Below are 23702 nucleotides of genomic sequence, written 5' to 3'. Positions count from 1 at the left end.
TTCTTCAGGAGGCCAAAGGTAAATCAAACCTAAAACATATGAGATGAAGGGGGTAGGAAGCAGTTTGGCAAATGGTTAGATTTATCAGCAGACCTAAGTTTACTAAGTGTTTGCCTTGGACCAGTTCCTATGCGTCAGTTTCATCATCTGTAAAACTGAGATAATACTGGTCCTGTCACCTGGGTACAAAATATTAGCTATTCTTATCATTTATATCCACTGTAGAAAAATTTAAAGTCATTCAAAGAATAAGAAAAATCTAGTCTTAACAAATTCCTTTTAGTTCCAAAGGTTCCAAGGTCTTAATTTGAGTAGCTTCTTTACCAGAAGTTTTCAACTCCCTTAGAATTTTTCTGAAAGAAGTAGAGAGAGAAAGGGTCCTGCACTTGGTGGTAGCCCTTTGGGAAAAGGCATCATTTCCACATCACGTGGATCTGAGGGAAACCTTATAGAGGGGACACATACTGGTCCATGAAGTCCCAAAAATGTGCATTCAGATTGTCCCACATGAGGACTGGGTCTTCCTGCAGCCCCTCACCTTAGCCCCTAAATTCCCAATGACTGCACTAAACACACACATATCCTGAGGCTACTACAGGGAGTTACACAGATAATGAGGCTGGCCTGATTATTCCCAGATTTAAGGAGCCAAATAAGTACCCAAAGGCTCATGAATGTTATTACAGATATCTATGTGCTTTAATAAGGTTCTTTTCTACGAGCAGTAATAAACTCACTTTGTACATTAAACTAGTCCTGCAAAAGAAGGAGACTTCATCTACCAGTAAGAAATACTGAATAGCATGGGAAAGGAGAACCCTCCAGGAATAAGCCGGATGACATTGGCTTCATCCTAACGACCCATCTAGATGACTTTGAGGAAGACGTTTAATGTTCCAGGGTCCAGTTCCCTTGTTTGTAAAAAGAGGGAGTTGAACAACCTCATCTCTCAAGACCAGTACAGATTAAAATGTCTATGATATGTGGTTTATGATAAAGTTTGCTTTACGCTGTCTAGAATAAGGAAGAAACTATGTCTTACAAGCAGGCTGGAGTTCAGACTTTACTGGGGGTTAAGCTGTGGTTCACACAGTCGTTCTGAATGTAATCATCGAGTTGCTATATGTTTTACTGGATCAAAAGCTAAATTAACTAAAATTTCAACTCTTCCTTACAAAATATTCTCACTTCTATCCATTTATACAGCTCTGGGCAAAGAACTGATGGGGGAGCAAGATGTCCTCTTTGAAGAAATCATCCATCTGAATCAGAGCAAAGTGGCTTAGGTATGTCATGATTTCATTACCTCTGTTGTTTATCTAACTGGGCAATTATTATTTTTTTGTTTGTTTTTTTAAATCTTTATTGGGGTATGATTGCTTTACAATGATGTGTTAGTTTCTGCTTTATAACAAAGTGAATCAGTTATACATATACATATGTTCCCATATCTCCTCCCTCTTTCATCTCCCTCCCTCCCACCCTCCCTATCCCACCCCTCCAGGCGGTCACAAAGCACCGAGCTGATCTCCCTGTGCTATGCGGCTGCTTCCCACTAGCTATCTACCTTACGTTTGGTAGTGTCTATATGTCCATGCCTCTCTCTCGCTTTGTCACAGCTCACCCTTCCCCCTCCCCATATCCTCAAGTACGTTCTCTAGTAGGTCTGTGTCTTTATTCCTGTCTTACCCCTATAACTGGGCAATTATTTTTTAAAAAACAATTTCTGTGGTGACTGTATTTGCCTTGTTACCTGGGATTTTAAAACTTAATGAGTCATGTTCATTTATATTTCATTTTCTTCCTGTTTAGAATCATACTGTGATGGGCCATGTTCCATCTCCCAATTTTATGGCTATGGAAAGGAATGGGCATTTCCTCATGTGTTCACACGGAGCTACCTGAGGTCACTCCAGGAGAGCAAGACAAAACAAAAAACAAAAAATTGACAGAAATACAACAAAAAGTCCCCACAGATCCAAGACCTCTAGTCTGGGAAGACTTTAGTAAATAACAAACCTGCCAGGACAAGTGCAATAAAAATTGTAGCCATGAAGGAAAAACACAGACGGCTCGCTCATACTTACTGAATAGTAAACAAACAAAAAGCCACACAGCCGAATGCAGCCCAGACACCACCAACAAGGTCACAGAGTACTGGGAAGGTTGAAAAGGCCCCTGAAAATCCCTTCTTCCACTATCCTATCTCTGTTCCAAACACAGAGATGACTACCAGGGTTCAGGAGAGTAGAGTCCCCCTATCTGCATCCTTTACAGAGTTGGCCTTTTCCAGAAGGCTTCTAAGAGTGACCCAGTCCTTCTAAATGGAAGACCAGAGCTAGAAGATCCTGCTTTTGTCCCATTGTATCTGCTCTGACTTGATCCTCGTTGGGATGTGTTTATAAAGGGAAAAATGAATATATGTAAAGACGCTTGGGTTCTTTTACCTGGAGACCTGAGAGCTGGTGAGAGCTGCAGGGAAGGAAAGCTGTAGTAATATGTGGAAGTGGGTTCAGTGCCTGGGTGGTCCAACTTTTCTGCAGCCCTGATTGTTTACAAAACTATGTACACTTTAGTCTAATTCTTCTCTACCACACTTAAAGTCATCTTGTCTCATCCTGCCCTCTGTGGAAATAGCATAGTAGCTGCTAATTCCTTTCCACTTAATATTCATGAAATACTCCCTTCCATTCCTGAAGTCTGCCTGCAAATAAATTTTATAGAATAAATTCCAATTTCCAGTTCCAGCAGCAATTTAAGATGGCTGTACTTTGGGGACCTGTATGACATAGTACAGGGGGATAAACAGGGCATTTTCTTTCAATTAATCAATGGCAATGAGCATGCAGCACAAAGCTTGGCTTATAACATATCCAAAATTCACAGAAAAGTTCTGTCTCAGTTTTGTGGATTCCTGAGGCACTGTCCTAGCTTCTAGACCACCAAGCTCCTGAACACTGATCAGCAGTTATGTGACATGAGGGACCCATGAAGGATTCAGTGACTTGGAGTCACAATTCTGGTCCCACCAAGTATCTGCTGTGCATATTACTAAGACAGGCATCTCTTTATATTTCTGCTTCATTCTTTATACAATTGAAACTTAATAATAAATATGACTCTCAGAGCACTATTATGAAGTTCTTGCCTGCTGAAGGGAGAATTTTAGAATAGGTTTCTTTTTTCACTTTTTCTTTGTCCTCTAAACTCTGCCCTCCAATCTTTTCCCACGGAAAAACAGCAGAGAGAAAATAAAGCAAAGAATGTTCCAGAATGGTTTCCACTTACTCAGAATAAAGTTAAAGTCCTCCAATACCTAAAATATGTATCTTCCTTACCTTACCCTTGAAGCTCGATAAAATACGGCAATATCTGCTCCTAGAAGATATCACTTTCATGACTAAATAGTAACGTCTTTCTGACTCAATCATTAATTTACTTTTACCATGATGCTCCTTTTTTAAGAGAAGTGAACTGAGGCACAACAAAAACTGAGAACCTTTTCCAAGACCTTGGTTTCTTTTCAGCAGCCAAGCTGGTCTGGCTGGCTCCCAGACGTGTGATCACGCTTGTGTTCTGATACAAACATGTAATCATGATGTACATAGGTGCACAGGTGCACGTGCACATACACACAGTCACCTTTCCTACCTCATTGAATCCCATCTTGTCTGGATATTTAGGGACGACTGAGACGAACTGGGAAGGTTCCATTGGAGGATGGTCAACTGGAAGACACGAGAAACACACAGAGTGCTTTGTTAGTGAGAGGCTCAGAGAACAGCATTCCAACCACAGGTCTGACCTCTAGAAACACAGCCTGCATGTTCAGGGCAGGGGATAACTGCAGTTTTCTAGGACTGAGTGGCTATATAAGAACCCCAGATGGTCACAACGCTGGTTTTGAGAGCACCTGTTTATATGCAGACTGCAGTATTTGCTCCATGTCCCTCAAGAGCTATTTTAAGAGCATTTGAAAGGTAGTCTAGGGTAATGATTTAGGGTGAGGGCTCTAAAGTCAGATGACCTGGGTCCAAACTTTGGTCTGTGAAGGTCTGGAGCAGATAGGTGACCTCTCTAAGCCTGTTTCTTTGTGTGTAAAATCAGGATAATAAAAGTGTATCTCTTAGAGTTATAAAATTTAAATGAGACCTACATGCAAAGCATTAGCCACAGTAAATGAACACGGTAAATGCTCAATAACTCCTAGCTACTACTCACAGTGGCCCATGATGAAAGAGCTCAGAAATAGGCTGGACTTTTTTCTAAAGAATGCTTTTTTTCTATATGTTTAAGATTGTAAAACTCTGGGACTATTTTATTTTAAGATCCCATCCAGGCAGGTTTAGCTACAGGTACTCAAAGGTCCTTTATTTTAACGCAAACTCACCTCCAAGGCCCAGCCCACATCCCAGAATTTGGTACAGGGCTAACAAGAAAGTTTCCAGATGGGAGGGGTGTTGCATCTCAAGTAATAAAAGTTTTATTTATTTCATACTCTAAAAAAGCTTTCTTTATAAACTATATATTTTAAAGGTTGAAAGTAATATTGATTAAAGAACCTGAGAAGGTCTTGAAAATTTTAGTATTTCACAAACCCAAAGTACTCACTTGGTTTTTCTTGAAGACATAATACAAGGAAAATGTTAAGTGAGAGCTGGTAACTGGATTGTTTGAAGAACTATAGTTGATGGCCATTGCTACTGTTCACCGGTATCCATTCCCCTCTATTTCAGGCATATGAGAGGGGCTTTTCCACCTTCAGGTTAGTCATGGCCACATGAGTTGCTGCCACTCAACTCTCCAAACCCTCCTCCCACCCCTGCCCCAGGCCCACCTCAATGATCTTAGCAGCCTATGTTGATATGGAGAAGCCAAAACATTGAAGCAGCCTAGAATGATGTGCCAACGTGTGGAGGACAGCTGCCCAGGAAACATACGAGGACCACTGTAGACTTTGCATAACAAGAAACGAGCCATTGTTGTATGAAGCCAACGAGATTTCAGCATTCTTTGATATTCCAGCATAACATCACCTGTCCTGATTGAGATCCTGTCCAAAGGGTATTATTTGTTTAACTTACCCTCCACTGGTATATTAAAGAGAAACCACGACATCCAGTTTCACTTATGATCAAATGATGTGAAACCGTAGAAAGTAGTGAAACAGGTTTCCTAAGCCAAACACAAGAGTTGGTCTTATTATTTCAATCTTGATCCTAACCGGCACATTTCTATGAGTACACAGTGTGTGTGTTTCTGTTTCCCTCAGCAACACAGAATATTTTGGTCCTCCCTGCTTCACCTCACTCCATTAATTTCTTTTAAAATCAACAGATGTTGATTGTGGGGTCACCATGTACAGCGTTAGGTTTTTACGAGAAAAATCTTAACATACCAACTCCTTCCTGTTCATGTTGTTTGAAGAGCTGTCTGGCCCTCTCTCATCGGGCCTTAGACTTGGGAGGGCGGTATATTTCGGGTTACCCTTTCCACCCTGTTGGTCTCTGTTCGGCACTCACATGGGCTGCCTGGCTTTAACAGTTCAGCCAAAGAGTCTGCTTTTAGCCACTTTGCTTCCATCAAACATGGGTAGTCATTGTGTTCACAGGACAAGTATCCCCCCAAAAGCCAAAAGTGGCTGGTCCTGAAAACCACCGTTGAGCAGAAATATGAGACACAGGCCTGGGTTTTGTCACTGAAGATAGAGCTAAGCCATAGGGAAAAACAGGAGATGACATTAATTAGACTTAAGAAGCTTACTATGTGGGGAGAAGGGATGCATCTTTGCTGACATCAGACTTGAAGATTAGGTACATGCCAGCTTTTGTCTGGGATCATTTCTGACTCCACCATTCATAATTAATTCAGTTCCTCTTTGAATCCCTCTCCATACATGTCCCTCACTGTACCACCAATTGGGATGTGCTTCATTGGCTCCAGGATAGTTTCAAGATCTAGGAATAATAATAACTATTGGTATAGAGATCTTACTACTCACTGCACTCCGGGCTACACTCTTGACATATGTAATTACATTTATTTAATCTTCATAACATGTACCACAGGATAGATCTGAGTATCCCTATTTTTACAGATAAGGAAACAAAGACTTAAACAACATGCCCAAGATCACAGAGCTCATAGAGCTGGTATTTGAACCTAGGTCTGACTCCTGCACCTGAACCCTTAACCCCCACTCTCCTCTACCCCCAAAGCTAGACCTTGGTAGCCATTAGCATCAAGTTGGCCTTGGGCAACTGGGCTGGGTTCACAGTAGCTCAGTTAGGTAAGTCCTCGCTCCTTTGTTGCTCTTTCTGGGGTCTACACTGGTGCACACCCATCCAGTGTACAATGGACCAGCCCAGTCACGCCCAGAAATATATTGGAGGGACTGTGCTTGGAGTGAATCCTAACACTTGTCTATAGTTTCTCCTGGACTTCTTCCATGGCCGCAGCCACCACCCTAGCTCAGGTCCTCCCTCGCTCACATGCTTGGGCCATTTTAACATTTTTCAAACACTTGTATGCTCTTCGTCTTGCCTCGTTATAACCGATTATGCACACTGTCGCCAAAATAACCTTCTTCCTTAGGCACAGCTCTATTCTTGACCATCACAGTCACACTTGGCACTTAAGTGTTTTACAATTTGTTAACTGATTTCATAATCACCATGTCATTTTATCTTCACTTTTATTTTTTTTGGGGGGTGGTATTGTTTGTTTTTATAGATACAGAAATTGAGACCAACCCAGATGTAGTCTTGCCAAGGTCAAATAGTGAGTGATTGGCAGAGCTGGAACTCCGTTTTAGATCTTCTGACTTCAGATCCAATATTCCTAATGAACTTTACATGACATTCTGTTGCCTCAAAATGTCATCACTGAGAAGAGGTACCTAAGATTTCCCATCGCCTCATGCTCTGATTTGCACAACCAATCTCCTCATGCCTCACAACCCATTTAGTACTATCACCTTTACAAGATCTAGCCTCCTGTCATTCATCTCCCAATTTTCCATACAGCTCCTAATGTACTCAATGAGCAAGTACATGAAGAGGGCTTTGAAAAGTGTTAGCCAGTGCCGCCGCGCCAGCTGCCATAGGAGCCACAGCCGGAACTTGGAGAGGTCTTTTCTCCTCACCTGGAGGGAAGTGGAAGTCCCTTGGCTCCAATTTCCCCACTTTTTCACACTGACCATGTATTATATGCCAGAAATATTACGTGGGTCCTGAAGATGTAAACATAGGTAAATAAACATAAAAGACTCATTTCAGACAGGAGGACCTTCAAGATGGCAGAGGAGTAAGACGTGGAGATCACCTTCCTCCCCACAAATACATGAAAAATACATCTACGTGTGGAACAACTCCTACAGAACACCTACTGAACGCTTGCAGAAGACCTCGGACTTCCAAAAAGGCAAGAAACTCCCCACATACCTGGGTAGGGCAAAAGAAAAAAGAATAAACAGAGACAAAAGAATAGGGATGGGACCTGCACCTCTAGGAGGGAGCTGTGAAGGAGGAACAGTTTCCACGCACTAGGAAGCCCCTTCACTGGCGGAGATGGGGGGTGGCGGGGGGAAAGCTTCAGAGCCACAGGGGAGAGCGCAGCAACAGGGATGCAGAGGGCAAAGCGAAGAGATTCCTGCACAGAGGATCAGGGCCGACTGGCACTCACCAGCCCGAGAGGCTTGTCTGCTCACCCGCCGGGACGGGTGTGGGCTGGGAGCTAAGGCTCGAACTTCGGAGGTCAGATCCCAGGGAGAGGACTGAGGTTGGCTGCGTGAACACAGCCTGAAGGAGGCTAGTGTGCCACAGCTGGCCAGAAGGGAGTCTGGGGAAAAGTATGGAACTGCCTAAGAGGCAAGAGACCATTGTTCCGGGGTGCACGAGGAGAGGGGATTCAGAACACCACCTACATGAGCTCCAGAGATGGGCACGAGCTGCAGCTATCAGCGCAGACCCCAGAGACGGGCATGAGACGCTAAGGCTGCTGCTGCAGCCACCAAGAAGCCTGTGTGCAAGCACAGGTCACTATCCACACCTCCCCTCCCAGGAGACTGTGCAGCCTGCCACTGCCAGGGTCCCGTGATCCAGGGACAACTTCCCTGGGAAAACACACGGCGTGCCACAGGCTGTTGCAACATCCTGCCAGCCTCTGCCGCCGCAGGTTTACCCCACATTCCGTACCCCTCCCTACCCCCAGCCTGAGTGAGCCAGAGCCCCCTGATCAGCTGCTACTTTAACCCCATCCTTTCTGAGCGAAGAACAGATGCCCTCAGGCGACCTACATGCAGAGGCACGGCCGAATCCAAAGCTGAACCCCGGGAGCTGTGCGAACAAAGAAGAGAAAGGGAAATCTCTCCCAGCAGCCTCAGGAGCAGTGGATTAAATCTCCACAATCAACTTGATGTACCCTGCATCTGTGGAATACATGAATAGACAACAAATCACCCCAAAATTGAGGTGGTGGACTTTGGGAGCAACTGTAGACTTGGGGTTTGCTTTCTGCATCTAATTTGTTTCTGGTTTTATGCTTATCTTAGTTTAGTATTTAGAGCTTATTATCATTGGTAGATTTGTTTATTGATTTGGTTGCTCTCTTCCTTTTTTTTTAATATATTTTTTCCTTTTCCTCTTTTTGTGAGTGTGTATGTGTATGTTTCTTTGTGTGATTTTGTCTGTATAGCTTTGCTTTTACCATTTGTCCTAGCATTCTGTCTGTCCAGTTTGGGTTTTTTTTGTATCATTTTTAGTGCTTGTTATCATTGGTGGATTTGTTTTTTGGTTTGGTTGCTCTCTTCTTTCCATCTATCTTTTTTTTATTATTACTTTTTTACTTTTTACTTTTAAATAACATTTCTTTTTTATTGTAATAACTTTCTTTTATTTTTTTCTTCTTTCTTTCTTTTTTTTTCTCCCTTTTCTTCAGAGCCAAGTGGTTGACAGAGTCTTGGTGCTCTGGTTGGGTGTCAGGCCTGAGCCTCTTAGGTGGGAGAGCTGAGTTCAGGACATTGGTCCACCAGAGACCTACCAGCCCCACATAATATCAATCAGAGAGCGCTCTCACAGAGATCTCCATCTCAACGCTAAGACCCAGCTGCACTCAATGACCAGCAAGCTACAGTGCTGGACACCCCATGCCAAACAACTAGCAAGACAGGAACACAACCCCACCCATTAGCAGACAGGCTGCCTAAAATCATAACAAGTTCAGAGCCACCCCAAAACACACCACTGGACGCGGTACTGCCCACCAGAAAGACAAGATCCAGCCTCATCCGCCAGAACACAGGCACCAGTCCGCTCCATCAGGAAGCCTACACAACCCACTGAACAAACCTTAACCCTGGGGACAGCCACCAAAAACAACGGGAACTATGAACCTGCAGCCTGTGAAAAGGAGACCCCAAACACAGTAAGTTAAGCAAATGAGAAGACAGAGAAATACATAGCAGATGAAGGAGCAAGGTAAAAACCCACCAGACCAAACAAATGAAGAGGATATACGCAGTCTACATGAGAAAGAATTCAGAGTAATGATAGTAAAGGTGATCCAAAATCGTGGAAATAGAATGGAGAAAATACAAAAAACGTTTAATAAGGACCTAGAGGAACTAAAGAGCAAACAAACAATGATGAACAACACAATAAATGAAATCAAAAATTTTCTAAAAGGGATTAATAGCAGAAAACCTGAGGCAGAAGAATGGATAAGTGACCTGGAAGATATAATAGTGGAAATAACTACCACAGAGCAGAATAAAGAAAAAAGAATGAAAAGAATTGAGGATAGTCTCAGAGACCTCTGGGACAACATTAAACACACCAACATTCGATTTACAGGGGTCCCAGAAGAAGAAGAGAAAAAGAAAGGGGCTGAGAAAATATTTGAACAGATTATAGTTGAAAACTTCCCTAATATGGAAAAGTAAATAGTCAAGTCCAGGAAGCACAGAGAGTCCCATAGAGGATAAATCCAAGGAGAAACACGCCAAAACACATATTAATCAAACTATCAAAAATTAAATACAAAAACAAAATATTAAAAGCAGCAAGGGAAAAACAACAAATAACATACAAGGGAATCCCCATAATGTTAACAGCTGATGTTTCAGCAGAAACTCTGCAAGCCAGAAGGGACTGGCAGGACATATTTAAAGTGATGAAAGGGAAAAACCTACAACCAAGATTACTCTACCTGGCAAGGATCTCATTCAGATTCAACAGAGAAATTAAAATCTTTACGGACCAGCAAAGGCTAAGAGAATTCAGCACCACCAAACCAGCTTTACAACAAATGCTAAAGGAACTTCTCTAGGCAGGAAACACAAGAGAAGGAAATGACCTACAATAACAAACCTAAAACAATTAAGAAAATGGTAATAGAAACATACATATCGATAACTACCTTAACTGTAAATGGATTAAATGCTCCATCCAAAAGACACAGACTGGCTGAATGGATACAAAAACAAGACATGTATATATGCTGTCTACAAGAGACCCACATCAGACCTATGGACACATTCAGACTGAAAGTGAGGGGATGGAAAAAGATATTCCATGCAAGTGGAAATGAAAAGAAAGCTGGAGTAGCAATTCTCATATCAGACAAAATAGACTTTAAAATAAAGACTATTACAAGAGACAAAGAGCGATACTACATAATGATCAAGGGATCAATCCAAGAAGATATAACAATTGTAAATGTTTATGGACCCAACATAGGAGCACCTCAATACATAACACAAATGCTAACAACCATAAAAGGGGAAATTGACAGTAACACAATAATAGTAGGGGACTTTAACCCCACTTTCACCAATGGACAGATCATCCAAAATGAAAATAAATAAGGAAGCACAAGCTTTAAATTATACATTAAACAAGATGAACTTAATTGATATTTATAGGACATTCCATCGAAAAACAACAGAATACACTTTCTTCTCAAGTGCTCATGGAACCTTCTCCAGGATAGATCATATCTTGGGTCACAAATCAAGCCTTGGTAAATTTAAGAAAATTGAAATCGTATCAAGTATCTCTTCCAACCACAACGTTACAAGACTAGATATCAATTACAGGAAAAAATCTGTAAAAAATACAAACACAGGGAGGCTAAACAATACACTGCTAAATAACCAAGAGATCACTGAAGAAATCAAAAAAATACCTAGAAACAAATGACAATGAAAACACGATGACCCAAAACCTATGGGATGCAGCTAAAGAAGTTCTAAGAGAGAAATTTATAGCAATACAATCCTACCTCAAGAACAAGAAACATCTCAAATAAACAACCTAACCTTACACCTAAAGCAAATAGAGAAAGAAGAACAAAAAACCCCCGAAGTTAGCAGAAGGAAACAAATCATAAAGATCAGATCAGAAATAAATGAAAAGGAAATGAAGGAAATAATAGCAAACATCAATAAAACTAAAAGCTGGTTCTTTGAGAAGATAAACAAAATTGATAAATCATCAGCCAGACTCATCAAGAAAACAGGGGAGAAGACTTTGATTCAACAAATCAATAGAATTAGAAATGAAAAAGGAGAAGTAACAACTGACACTGCAGAAATACAAAGGATCATAAGAGATTACTATAGGCAACTCTATGCCAATGAAATGGACAACCTGGAAGAAATGGACAAATTCTTAGAAAAGCACAACCTTCCGAGACTGAACCAAGAAGAAATAGAAAATATAAACAGACCAATCACAAGCACTGAAATTCAGACTGTGATTAAAAATCTTCCAACGAACAAAAGCCCAGGACCAGATGGCTTCACAGGTGAATTCTATCACACATTTAGAGAAGAGCTAACACCCATCCTTCTCAAACTCTTCCAATATATAGCAGAGGGAGGAACACTCCCAAACTCATTGTACAAAGCCACCATCACCCTGAAACCAAAACCAGACAAAGAAAGAAAACTACAGGCCGATATCACTGATGAACATAGATGCAAAAATCCTCAACAAAATACTAGCAAACAGAATCCAACAGCACATTAAAAGGATCATACACCATGATCAAGTGGGGTTTATCCCAGGAATGCAAGGATTCTTCAATATACTCAAATCAATCAATGTGATAAACCCTATTAACAAATTTAAGGAGAAAAACCATATGATCATCTAAATAGATGTAGAAAAAGCTTTTGACAAAATTCAACACCCATTTATGATAAAAAAAAAAAAACCTGCAGAAAGTAGGCATAGAGGGAACTTACCTCAACATAATAAAGCCATATATGACAAACCCACAGCCAACATCGTTCTCAATGGTGAAAAACTGAAACCATTTCCACTAAGATCAGGAACAAGACAAGGTTGCCCACTCTCACCACTCTTATTCAACATAGTTTTGGAAGTTTTAGCCACAACAAAAAGAAATAAAAGATTTCCAGATCGGAAAAGAATAAGTAAAACTGTCACTGTTTGCAGATGACATGATGCTATACATACAGAATCCTAAAGATGCTACCAGAAAACTACTAGAGCTAATCAATGAATTTGGTAAAGTAGCAGGATACAAAATTAATGCACAGAAATCTCTGGCATTCCTATACACTAATGATGAAAAATCTGAAAGAGAAATTAAGAAAACACTCCCATTTACCACTGTAACAAAAAGAATAAAATACCTAGGTATAAACCTACCTAAGGAGACAAAATACCTGTATGCACAAAACTATAAGACACTGATGAAAGAAATTAAAGATGATACAAACAGATGGAGAGATATACTCTGTTCTTGGATTGGAAGAATCAACATTGTGAAAATGACTATACTACCCAAAGCAATCTACAGATTCAATGCAATCCCTATCAAACTACCAATGGCATTTTTCACAGAACTAGAGCAAAAAATTTCACTTTGTATGGAAACACAAAAGACCCTGAATAGCCAAAGCAATCTTGAGAAAGGAAAACAGAGCTGCAGGAATCAGGCTCCCTGTGATTAAAAACCACTACAAAGCTACAGTAATCAAGACAGTATGGTACTTGCACAAACACAGAAATATAGATCAATGGAACAGGATAGAAAACCTAGAGATAAACCCATTCACATATGGTCACCTTAACTTTGTTAAAGGAGGCAAGAATATATAATGGAGAAAAGACAGCCTCTTCAATAACTGGTGCTGGAAAACTGGACAGCTACATATAAGAGAATGAAATTAGAACATTCCCTAACACCATACACAAAAATAAACTCAAAATGGATTAAAGACCTAAATGTAAGGCCAGACACTATCAAACTCTTACAGGAAAACATAGGAAGAACACTCTATGACATAAATCACAGTAAGATCCTTTTTGCCCCACCTCCTAGACAAATGGAAATAAAAATAAACAAGTGGGACAAAATGAAACTAAAAGCTTTTGCATAGCAAAGGAAACCCTAAACAAGATGAAAAGACAACCCTCAGAATGGGAGAATATATTTGCAAACGAAGCAACTGACAAAGGACTGATCTCCAAAATATACAAGCAGCTCATGCAGCTCAATATTAAAAAACAAACAAACCAGTCCAAAAATGGGCAGAAGACCTAAATACACATTTCTCCAAAGAAGATATACAGATTGCCAACAAACACATGAAAGGATGCTCAACATCACTGATCATTAGAGAAATGAAACTCAAAACTCCAATGAGGTATCACCTCACAGTGGTCAGAATGGCCATCATCAAAATATCTACAAACAATAAATGCTGGAGAGGATATGGAGAAAAGGGAACCCTCTTGTACTGTTGGTGGGAATTTAAATTGATACAGCCACTAAGGAGAACAGTATGGAGATTCCTTAAAAAACTAAAAATAGAACTACCACATGACCCAGCAATCCCGCTACTGGGCATATACCCTGAGAAAACCATAATTCAAACAGTCGGGGGCTTCCCTGGTGGTGCAGTGGTTGAGAGTCCTCCTGCCGATGCGGGGGACACGGGTTTGTGCCCCGTTCCAGGAAGATCCCACATGCCGTGAAGCGGCTAGGTCCGTGAGCCATGGCCACTGAGCCTGCGCGTCTGGAGCCTGTGCTCCGCAACGGGAGAGGCCACAACAGTGAGAGGCCCACGTACCACAAAAACAAACAAACAAAAAAGTCATGTACCACAATGTTCATTGCAGCTCTATTTACAGTAGCCAGGACATGGAAGCAACCTAAGTGTCCATCAACAGATGAATGGATAAAGAAGATGTGGCACATATATACAATGGAATATTACTCAGCCATAAAAAGAAATGAAATTGAGTTATTTGTAGTGAGGTGGATGGACCTAGAAACTGTCATACAGAGTGAAGTAATTCAGAAAGAGAAAAACAAATACCGTATGCTAACACATATATACGGAATCTCAAAAAAAAAAAAAAGGTTCTGAAGAACCTAGGGGCCAGACAGGAATAAAAACGCAGACGTACAGAATGGACTTGAGGGCACGGGGAGGGAGAAGGGTAAGCTGGGACGAAGTGAGAGACTGGCATGGACATATATACACTACCAAATGTAAAATAGATAGCTACTGGGAAGCAGCTGCATAGCTCAGGGAGATCAGCTCGGTGCTTTGTGACCGCCTGGAGGGGTGGGATAGGGAGGGTGGGAGGGAGATGCAAGAGGGAGGAGATATGGGGATATATGTATATGTATAGCTGATTCACTTTGTTATATAGCAGAAACTAACACACCATTGTAAAGCAATCATACTCCAATAAAGATGTTAAAAAAAAAAAAGTGTTAGCCATTGTTGTTATACCCCATCTCCACCCAGCCCAAACTCTTCTCTGATCTCAGAAACTCCAGTCTGAAATTCATAAACTTCCTGATATTTTCAGTCCCTTCACTTTTTCTTAATGTCTCTTTGCCTTTTTGTTTTGACTAAAACTTGGCTTTCCTTTGAGGACACTGCCTCCCTTTCAGCTGTCAGAGTGAACACTGATTTTTCTCATGTCCCCCAACTCACTGCAAACTGTTTCTCTTTCATCCTTCAAAACCTGGCTTCTTTGAAGCATATTTTCGCACTCTGTACCTCCTAATCATGTTCCCTCAGCCACTGATGACTCCAACCTCCGGCTCACAGTTTCAGTGTCCCTGCCATCGTTCTTTCAAACCTCAGCATCCACATGGTGATCCATCCGACAACCAACAATCTAGAACCAACAATCATTCTCTCAGTGACCCACTACCATGTCTGCATCCATCACACCCTTCTTGTTCTCACTCTCATCAGTACCCAACCTAGACTTCATAGTTCATCCCTTGTAAGACCCTTGATTCCCTTTACTGATCTTGCTTGGCAAAACCCCAATCCTAGTTAAACCTGACTGTCCTCTTAGCACCAAGAAGAACACTATGAAAGAAATTCACACAACTGCGTATACTGAGTCACTTCAAAATTATAGCCACAGATGTCAAATTGGCACTCGATACTGCCAAATGATGCAGCTGTACTTCCCTAGTAAATTTATTTTCCCATTCCCTGAGAGGTCTATTTTATGTCTTGTTCTCGCTCCTGGAATCTTCAACGTCTCTCTTGAGCTGTTGACTGGACTATATATGTCATAGAGAAAATGTTTAAAGCCAAACTAGACCTACCTTTTCCTTCCACCTCAAGTCTACAAACCCAGCTGCATCTCTGCCTATGCATTCTGCCTTCCCATCTGCGATAGCATCCCTGTTCTATCTAGAACTTGTTTTCTCAAGGATCTTAAATTATCTTTTTGCTACATCATTAAATTCTCCCTATATTTTGGATTTTTCTCATCAGCATACAAACATGCTAAAACCCTACCTAAAAAAACCCCACAAACAGCATAAAAGACAAAACCAAACAACCTCTCCCTTGATTTGTCACTCTCTTACAGCCACTACCCTACTTCTCTATTCCCGTGCCAACAAGAGTCCACTTTCTCATCTCCCCATGGCCCTCTCTTCAGCCCACTCCAGTGGGCTTTATTCCAATTGTTTGCACTGACGTGGTTCTTATCAAGGTCATCACAGATCTCTATCTTGAGAGAACCAGTGATCAGTTCTGTATCCTCATTTGACTTCACTTCTCAACAGCATCTGGTTCCTTTTTGAATCACTTCTTAATTCTTCCTTCCAGCTTTCTGCCTGTTTGTGTCCTCCAGGGATCTGTCCTCCACTCTCTCCTCTTCTTTTCTACGTTCTCCTACAAAACAAGTTCACACTATTCCATGGCTTCAAACATCCTTTTAATGCTGATGACTCTCAAATGTCTGTTTCCAACTGGAGTCTCTTCCCTGAACTCCAGATTCATATATCCAAATATCTCCTAACCTTTCAATTTAGATGTCTAATAATTATCTTAAGCTTATATGACCACAACTTCCCTCCCTAAGTCTTTTCCTGTAAAGCCATTCCCATTTCATTAAATGGTATACTAGGCCAAAATCCTGGAGTCATTACTGATTCCTTTCTTTCCTTCATGGGCTGCATCCAGGTCTCTGTATGTCCTGTTGGCTCAATCCCCAAAATATATCCCAAATCCACCTGCTTCTCATCACCTTCCTACTACAATTTGCATTCCAACCACCATCATCTCTCACCAGGAGAGATGTACTGGTCCCTTTACACTCTAGTATCCACACCCCAGCCTGAGTGATTTACCTAAATACATAAGTCACATCATGCCACTCTCCCTGCCCCACCCACATAGAATCCTGTTACCCAAAGAATAAAGTCCAAATTCCTTATTGTGGCCACAAGGCTCTGCATGATCTGGACAGTTCTTCCACCATAACCCCATCTCCTACTCAACTTCTCATTCTGTACATGCCAAACACAATGGCCTGTTGTTCTTGGAGTACCCCAGGCTGTTTCCCAACAGCCTTTGCATGTGCTGTTCTTTCTGCTTGAAACACTCTTCTCCCACATATTCACGTGGCTACTTCCTTGATATATTGTATATTTCTCTGTGTTGGAATATAAATTCCTTGATGGCAGAGCTTCTGCTGGTTTTGTCGATTGCTGCATCCCCAGCATATGAACAATCCATGGAACATAGTATGTGTTTAATAAATACTTAGAGCCTGATGCGCTCTTCTAAAGCCTTCCTTGCATCCTTACTGCTTTTAGAATGGGCATTGTACTTTAGCTGAGCATTCAAGAATCATAACGATTAAACCACTCCAACACTCAAACTTTATTGCCTTCTACTGTTTAAAGCCTGCTCTCTTCCAGGGTGTGAATGCTTTTTGAACAATGCCTTTGTTCAGTCTGTTTCCTCTTACGTATAGTGCCCTCACCATAACACTCCCTTTGTTTAAAGTCCACACTTCTATCAAAGCCCAGCTTAAGAACTGTCAGGCTCTCCTAGATCACACCAGCCCACAGCAATCTCTCCTTACTCCAAATTCCTACTGCCCTTATAACTGCTCCTTTCACAAAGCAATATACTGCATCATTGGGGTCTTTTTAAAATGTCTGTCCTGTCTCCCTAGTTAAATATAAACACCCAAAACAGAATTGGTTGTTAAAATGTTGTGAATCCCCAGTACCCTCATAGAGTGACTCACACATTGTAGGTAGGCATTCGGTGTTTGTACATAAATTTTATGCCTCTTCTAATGCTTCAGTTGTACAGTCTATTAGCAGCCATTTATTAACTGCCCATTGGGTTCCAGATGAACTAGTGCATTTAGCGTCTAGTTCATCTTCCCTGAGGACACTTGACAGCTATGATTTCATTATCACCAGCCTTTTCTTAATCCTACATAGGCCTTCAGTGTGTGTTTCTGCATTATTACCCTCAAAGGTTTATTTTCCAATTATTTTATTATCCCAATTATGCTCTGTCTTTTAAAATTCAGGATCTAAAATTTTAACAAAATTATAACTAGAGAAGGTAAATACAAGAATTAAATAAAACGCCATATATAAAGTGCCTCTCACTAGAGTTGGAGTGTACGGGGGATCAATAATGACAGCTATAAATTACAGGTTCTTCCCAAATGAAATCTACCTGCCTAGCATAGTGTTGTACATATTTGTAATCATTAAAATTGATTTTGACAGTGTGTGTGTTTCTGTGTACAGGGAACTTTCTATGCTCTCAGTTCTGTGGGGGAAAAGAAGAGAAGGCAAGGCTCTGGTCAGCCTCTCTGAGGGGACATCTACTTGGAGTCAAGATTGAAAGCCATGGCATGGGGATGATAAGGAGACACACATTACCAAGCATTAAATGGAGTCCTAATAATAGCAACACCTCTTTGTTTTATGGAGTTGATGTATATTCTTTTATTTGCTCCTCTCAGCCCAGCAAAGTCAGTGTTATTATCCTCACTCCACAGATAAAGGAACTAAAGCTCTGAGAGGCTGATTCTCCCTTCTTACATGATAGAGCCTGGGTTCAAGTCCATTATTCTGGCTTCATGTTGCATGTTCTTTGCAACACAGTTTTTATTCATTTGCTCATTCTTTCATTCACTTGTCTGGTCATGCATTCAGCAAATATTTGTTTGTTACGAATTATATGTCAGGCACTGTGCTAGGTGACTGGGATAGAAGGCAATAAGATACTGCCCTTGGCCTCTGTGTCTACAACATAGAGAAGAGGCAGAGACACTATGTATTAAAGAAATTCACAAAAGAAATTCCTAAGGGCTGGTCCTAGACATACTATCCCAGTGAACCAGCTGATTATTCAATCCTCATTCCCCCCAAGAATACTCTATTATTCTATTATTCTACTCTATTATTAACAGAGTATTAATACTACCATTAATACTCTATTATTTCTCCATTATCTCTATTATTCTCTGTACTCATAGAGAATAGTAGTGATCTCTTGTTTCTGTTTTCAAACTCAGGGACATTGAGACCGGGAAAGACCAAATGGCTTGCAAACTGTCATGTGCATCAGCAACAAAGGCTGTAATGTCAGGGATGCTTTGCTCTCCATCCCAGGTATAGTCTACAGATACGCTTTGCTCGTCACCACCAATATGTCCCTGGTATACTGGGCTGACTGATGTTTTGCAAACACAATCCTGTGTAAAAACAGTAGGAGAGCTTGCTATTTAAAGGAATCTTCTGATGAACCTTTATAATTATTATTGTCTTACCTTCTGGTCCTAACCATGCTTCTTAAAAGAAAAAATTCTGCTTTCTCTCTATGTCCTTGCTTTTTAATTACTTCTCAAACACTTTAAATTCTGAGTCAGCCTTTTCTGAAGCCATTCTTGTTATGGAAATTAGCTGAAAAAAACCCACTGGACTCTTTTTCAGTCCTTATCTTACTTGAACTTCCTTTCATATCTCATGCTCCTGTTTTCTTAAAATTCTGTGATATCACATTATCTTGTTGATGAATCCCAACTCAACATATTTAGACTTGATAGAACTTAAGTTTCAGATTCATCTCTCCATCTATCCACTGGGCAACTCATTCATTCATTCAACAAATATTTACTGGGTGCCTACTGGGTGGCAGGGAATGGGCTATGTCTTGAGACTAACATGAACAAGGAATTTATTGTCTGGGGGTGAGAAGCAGGAAATAGATATTCACAAGCAACTCAATGGGTCTAAAAATGAACTCATGATTTTTCTTTGCAAATGTCTCCTTTAAACTACATGCATTTGAAATTCCGGCAGTCATTCCAGACATTCAAGTCAGAACTTACAAGGTTTCCTCTGCCTCCCTTTTGTTCATCCACAAATTCTTGGCTAAGTCCTTTCAAGTCTATGTCATAAGTTTATCTCCATTCCCACTGCTCCTGCCCTAGCTCAGATCCTCACCATCTTTTGCCTAGTTTACCATGTAATGTCCAAAACGGTCTCTTCACCTCTGACCTAAGGCCGGCACCCATTGCCCCATGCTGCTTCAGCCGTGTTTCTCTTACCATGAGTGACCTTTCTAAATCCCGACATTTCAACCTTTCAACCTTTTAACCTGACATTTCGCTGCTAAAATCTCTTTAAAATCTCCCTTCCCTTCAGGAAAAGTCCAAACACCTTCTTATATATTAGAGGTCCTTCTAACTGGGCTCCTGCCTACCTCCTAGCCCTGCTTCCCATTGTGCCTCCCCAGTCACCCCGACTGCCAACACACACACATCCTATGCTCTAGTGATGAATAACGGAGTTTCTCAGATACTGCATGAAAATTCATTGCAAATATTCCCTCCTTTGGGTAGCCATTTCCAGCATCCTCCCTTAGGCAGAGTGCTTTTGTTACTTTCTCCTTTGGACACCACTGCTCATTACACATAATAATTAGTGTAGTCCCTGATCATTGAGCATTTACCAGTTCTGACATCATGCCAGACCCAGAGGCAATATGATACAGTGTTTAAGAATCTGAGCTTTGGAGATAGCAAGGTTGGTTCAAATCCCAATGTATCATTTATTTAGCAGAATGATCTACAGCAAGATACTTAAACTCTCTACATCCCAATTTCTTCATCTTTAATATGAGCAATAATAAAACCTTTCATTGAGTTGTTGTACGGATTAACGAGACAAAGTACAAAACATGTTTAGTATGGTATCTGTTACACCATAAGCTATTATTAAGTTGAAGTCATAATTATTGTTTTTGCTAGTATACTTTTTACATATATCATGGGGAATTTGCCCCCAAACCCTAGATGTTTTATCTTCATTTCACAACTAAGGAGGTTAGATTACTTGCCCAAAGTCATATAATTAGAAAGCAACAAAGTTAGATTTTAAATCCATAGACAAAATACCATTATAGCCCTTAGGACACTGTGTGAAATGTATTTACTGGGTACCCAGCTCTCCACGTGGAAGGGAAGCTCCCTGAAGGCTAAGACTTTGTCATATTCGTATTTCACATAGGAAACGTTTGAGAATGAATGAACAAATGAACAACTATGTTTCAGCCTTGGCTGACTGATGGCTGTGAGATTCCAGTCCTGGGAGAGGGAAGAAGTGGCTGGTATGTTCACGGTGGCAACGGAACATGAGCCACTACCAGGCCCCTGGGTCACTCACTCATTGCTTCTATCTGCACATGGATGAGGTTCTCAATGTCCTCCTGTAGGGTCTGATGGGGCTTCAGGGGGATGGGCAGGTAGCCGTAGTGCTCTCTGTTGCAGAGGTGCATCTGGATGCCTGAGGACAGAAGAGAGGGACAAAACTGGCCAATCAGAAAATACACTTCTTAGTTCTACAGTGACAACTAAGAAAAAAGAGACTAGGCTGGGGCCAAAGCTGAGTTGGGCACTGAAATTGAACAAGTAGTTGTTCCGGGCAGGTTGTGTAGACCTCAAAAATGCTCCTTTATTAAGAAAGTGTAACCAGAATTTGGGGCAAATAGAAACCCTGGGCCATTCTTCAGCTCAGAGGAAATTGATTTTTTTCTCTCTGAAGAGAAAGCATCCTTGTGGCCTGAAATGAACACTAAAGGCATGACGGGATCAAAAAAGGAGGCAAGGAATTCCTGCTCCAGAGAACAGAATGGAACACTGTAATCCACCTACAGGAAATAAAGAGAAAATGAGGAATAAAAGCCACATTTGATATGAAAGCAAACAGGAAAATCCTGTAAGGCTGACAGATTATTAAAGCTAACTCTAAGCATATGTAGAAGAAAAAATAAAAAACAAAGGAAACTTAAAATTTTCCATGATTCTCCATGGTTTGATTTCTTCTCTTAGCACGCATGGATTTGGAGTCAACCGACAGACATGAAACTTCTATAAGAGAGTCAGAAAGGGACAAAAGAAAGTCTGCATTTCAAGTCCTGTTAAGAACCTTCAGTATGACAATACCAGAGACATAGCACAGCCCTCTTGTTTTCAAAACCCGTCTTCACAGCCCCAGCTGGCTAACTCCAAGAGTTATATATAGCACCTGTGTTCAACCAGGTAGCTATGAATATTGGAATCAAGAGGGTCTCAGAGGGATCCAGCAACTGACAGTCCTGACTAATGAAAAGACTGCTTAGGTAAAAGGATGAGTCTGCCAAGCTCTGGTCCATGTGTCCAAGCTTATGATCTGTTAATTTCTATAATCCCCTATGCTTTGCAGACAGAGAATTACCTGCACAGTGACTTCTCTATTTTGTGCAGATGAAATTTCCTCCAGTCAGCTGCATCGCCTGCCAAATCAGGTGGAGCTGTCTTGTGGCATTAACAGAGAAGAACGAACAAAGAAAAGAGCTCTTATCCTCCCCTTTACTGAACCCGGCTCCCACCAGGGCTGGTCCAGCAAGCACTGTCACTTCTCTTGCCTTCACCAACAGGACTCACTAGCTCTACTGTTTGCCGACATGAATGCTTCTGAGAAACTTCAAATCCAAACGGACCCTCTTGCAAAGTCGTGATGAATTCAGGAAACAGAAGGGAAATGATTTAATGTTTAGGTTGCCTCTCTACCCTAATTAGGTAAATAATTTTACCATTCAATTTTCCAAAGCTTCAGTAAAAAGGGGAGGTGAGACCTAGCCAAGCTATCCATCAAGTGTGAGGGGAGAAGAAAGGCATTTTCAGACGTGCAAGGTCATATTTACTTGCCATCACACTTCCTCAGACAGTGACTGGATGATGTGGAAGAAGAAGGAGAAGAAAGAGGGGCAGGGGGAAGATTACAAAAAAACCAAAAAACAAAAAACAGGGAATATGCAGGACATAGTGAACAGGAGAGCCAATACAGAAGAGAAGAGGAGGGAGTTGCAGCTCCGCAGCTGTGGCACCTCTCACATTAGAGAACAACAGGAGGCTCCGGGACAGACATCTTTACACACACACACACAAAGAACATCTGCTGAATCTGACCATTCTAAGGGGAGTTTTAGACAGTCAGGGATTAGATTTGGATGGCGTTAGTAATAATAAAACTAAGCAAATATAAAAGGCAATTGTTAGGTCAGATATGAAAGGAAAAGTAGCCATAGTCCATAAATGGAATTAGGTTCACATGATTATAAGAGCAAAAACACTGACCATGGCTCTTTCTTAAAGTACCACGTAACTACATCAAGAGGACAGGGTGATGGGAAGAATGCGTTTGCGTGAACGTGGCAGAGGGAGGGGAGAGGACTAACTCCTCCTCTTCACTAGTGAGTCAATAGGTATTTGCCTAAAGCAAAACCAGAAAATCAAGAAGCAGTATTATAAACATGCTACTTAGAAACATGGATGTGACTATTACACTTGTACCATCATCTAGAAGAGTTAAAAGTGCTTGTCTTCTAAAAGAAGGAAATGGTACAGGGAGGTGACACCCAGGGGACTTCTGATTTTATAATAAACTGTGGGGGACTATTCGAATTGATTCAACTATCTACCTGGATAATTGGATAAAAATATTAAAAATTTAAAAGAAAATGTGTTGGTAATTAGATAAAATCTATGAAGGAACTTGGCACTCAGTGATAGCTACTTCTGGGGCAAACAATTTTCTCTTTGTAAAAGAATGGTGAAGGATACGATACCTTGAAGGCCTGTACTTCTTTTATGAAGATAGCAAACATTTTCTTGCACTCACTTAGTACCTTAACATTGCAAGATTGATCTACCATCAAGATTGATGGCCTGTACTTCTTTTATGAAGATAGCAAACATTTTCTTGCACTCACTTAGTACCTTAACATTGCAAGATTGATCTACCTACCTTTATCCTTGGTGATGGAAGCTCAGAGTTTGAGAAGCTGTGATTTGCCCAAGGTCACACCTCTGTCGCTAAAGAGC

General features: G+C 41.0%; 1 protein-coding gene across 3 annotated transcripts in view; it reads right to left on the bottom strand.

Annotated features, from left to right (window-relative positions):
• COLGALT2 (collagen beta(1-O)galactosyltransferase 2) overlaps nucleotides 1–23702 on the bottom strand; it is a 134990-nt gene that overhangs the window by 31756 nt on the left and 79532 nt on the right. For 2 of the 3 annotated variants that reach the window (XM_079914216.1, XM_079914218.1), the window contains exons 6-7: nucleotides 21004–21123; nucleotides 3652–3728 (exon numbers count right to left, since the gene is read on the bottom strand). In XM_079914216.1, coding sequence (XP_079770342.1) covers nucleotides 3652–3728; nucleotides 21004–21123 — 197 coding nt within the window. The remainder of the gene's footprint in view (nucleotides 1–3651; nucleotides 3729–21003; nucleotides 21124–23702) is intronic. The other variant, XM_079914217.1, reaches the window with a different exon arrangement.

Source organism: Stenella coeruleoalba (genome assembly GCF_951394435.1).
Source record: "Stenella coeruleoalba genome assembly, chromosome: 1".
Classification (NCBI taxonomy): Eukaryota; Metazoa; Chordata; class Mammalia; order Artiodactyla; family Delphinidae; genus Stenella; species Stenella coeruleoalba.
Note: the sequence above shows the minus strand (reverse complement) of the source record. Positions and strands in the feature narration are given on the sequence as shown.